The sequence below is a fragment of the Protobothrops mucrosquamatus genome, unplaced genomic scaffold (genome assembly GCF_001527695.2).
Source record: "Protobothrops mucrosquamatus isolate PMUCROS unplaced genomic scaffold, P.Mucros_1.0 scaffold6076, whole genome shotgun sequence".
NCBI lineage: Eukaryota > Metazoa > Chordata > Lepidosauria > Squamata > Viperidae > Protobothrops > Protobothrops mucrosquamatus.
This window is the reverse complement of record NW_015391915.1, coordinates 19710-21641: the sequence shown is the minus strand read 5'-3', so window position 1 is coordinate 21641 and position 1932 is coordinate 19710. Positions and strand designations below refer to the sequence as shown.

At 40.1% G+C, this 1932-nt stretch overlaps 1 protein-coding gene across 1 annotated transcript in view; it reads right to left on the bottom strand.

The window, feature by feature from the left end:
• Positions 1-4: 4 nt before the first annotated feature.
• LOC107300079 (cytoplasmic dynein 1 heavy chain 1) overlaps positions 5-1932 on the bottom strand; it is a gene marked incomplete at both ends in the record, with an annotated part of 21633 nt that continues 19705 nt past the window's right edge. Inside the window, 4 exons of the mRNA XM_015829423.1 lie at positions 5-184; positions 303-491; positions 574-739; positions 920-1093. Coding sequence (XP_015684909.1) covers positions 5-184; positions 303-491; positions 574-739; positions 920-1093 — 709 coding nt within the window. The remainder of the gene's footprint in view (positions 185-302; positions 492-573; positions 740-919; positions 1094-1932) is intronic.

Below are 1932 nucleotides of genomic sequence, written 5' to 3'. Positions count from 1 at the left end.
GTTTTCTTCTGCGGAGAGGAGGCTGCTCCATCAATACAGAATCTGCAAGCACATTCAGCGTTGCTTCGACATTGGTTAGCACAGATTGCAGAGGTGTACTATCACCACCTCCGCCTATGCTGTTCAAAGCAGACTCCACATTTTCTGACCAGGCAATCTGAGCTGAAAGGACAACAAGCTGGGCCTAGAGAATTTTTTTTAAAAAATAAAATAAAATTAAGTGTTATCGGATATTTTGGCTTCCTTTCTCTCAAAGCATTTTATCTTATTATAATGCTGAAAACAGAATAAAAAAACAATACCTGATATTTGTCAATCCATGAGATGTAGGTAGCTGGATCAATTGAAGTTGCTTTGCCAAAGATCTCAATTTCTGTTTCAGACTCGGCAAGGAGTTTGGCAAGTGTTACCCTCATTTCTTTTTCCACAAGTGTAAGCCACTCATTGATCTTGGGATGCTCAGTGATTGACACAGGAGTTTTGAATATCACCTGGAAACAGAATTGTTAAGTTTGTTATTGTTTTTAAGAGAAAAATGTTTTATGCCACCAGATCCAGAAAACACATTTATACCTCTTCTCCCTCACGTGATGATATTCCCAGAACAACAGAGCTGTCTTCATTGAGGATAATGCTCGACACACCAGCAAACATCTTCTTGAAATGTTTCTGCAGTTTGGCTACATTTTTGCTGTTTCCAATGATTTCAAGCAAATCTTCATCCCCAACAAAATAGAACCTAAAAAATAAAGTTCAGTATTTCAATAAATCCCCACATCAGAACAATGAAGCCATCTGTGATTTTTCTTTGCAAATTGATCAATCAAAGAAAAAGAAAAACTTAAACTGTTGCTTACTGAATTTAGAAGTCATTTACACTTATGTAGATGGACAATTAATTCTAAACTAAATTGCTTACCGAGGGAAAGAAGCTCTCTCTCTCTCCAGATATTCTCCCAAAGCTTTTTGGATCTTTCCAAGCAAATCTGCTAATCTTTCCAGGGATCTCTGTACCCCCTGAATATTCAGAACATCCATCACCAAGGGAGATTTTGATACCTTTTTCATGAGAGCCAGAAATTCTGTGCTGATGCTGAAAAGCCAAGAGGAGAGAATGCTGATGCACGAGAGAGATAATATCTTCCACTTTATTTACTTATATTTTTATATCGCTGAATCTGTCAAGGACTCAGAACATTTAACAAATGATCATCATGGTATAATATAAATTAAGCCACCTACAGTAAATAAACTAAAATTAAAATAATTGGATCTAAAAATGCAGGCAGTTTTACCAATAGGGACTGTCAACTCTGTTGCTAAGCAGTGTGGTCATTAAATGTGATGTCAAGTGACTGCACTAACTACCTCGGTTCAGGTTGCGGTCATTAAGTGTTATATCACATGACCACAATTTGCAACTTCCTGCAGACTTCCCCATTGATTTTGCTTGGTGAAGCCTGCTCTGAAGGTCACAAATGGTGATCACATGACCCAGAGATACAGCAACCATCATAAATGTAGAGTGGTTGCCAAGTGCCTAAATTGGGACCATGTGAACTATACAGTAAATCTCTATTTTCATCATAAGTTCAGTCACTGAATGAGTTTTCGATAAGTGAGGACTACCCGTTGTTACATAAACCTGATTGAACACTAACAACTGATAACTGATCTAAGGAGAGGCTGGTCTATAGAAATTAGCACTTAATCAAAAAAACAGGATCCCCTGATATCAACAGCCCTGCCTGAGCTGGCTGACGTGATAGCCGGGGTGGCGGTGGGGACCCCCAGACTTATGGTCTTGGGGGATTTCAACCTGCCATCAGTGGGTGAGACGTCGGCGGCAGCCCAGGAGTTCTTGGCTTCCATGACGGCCTTGGACTTGACCCAGTTAATTCAGGCCCCCACCCACACGGGCGGACACACGCT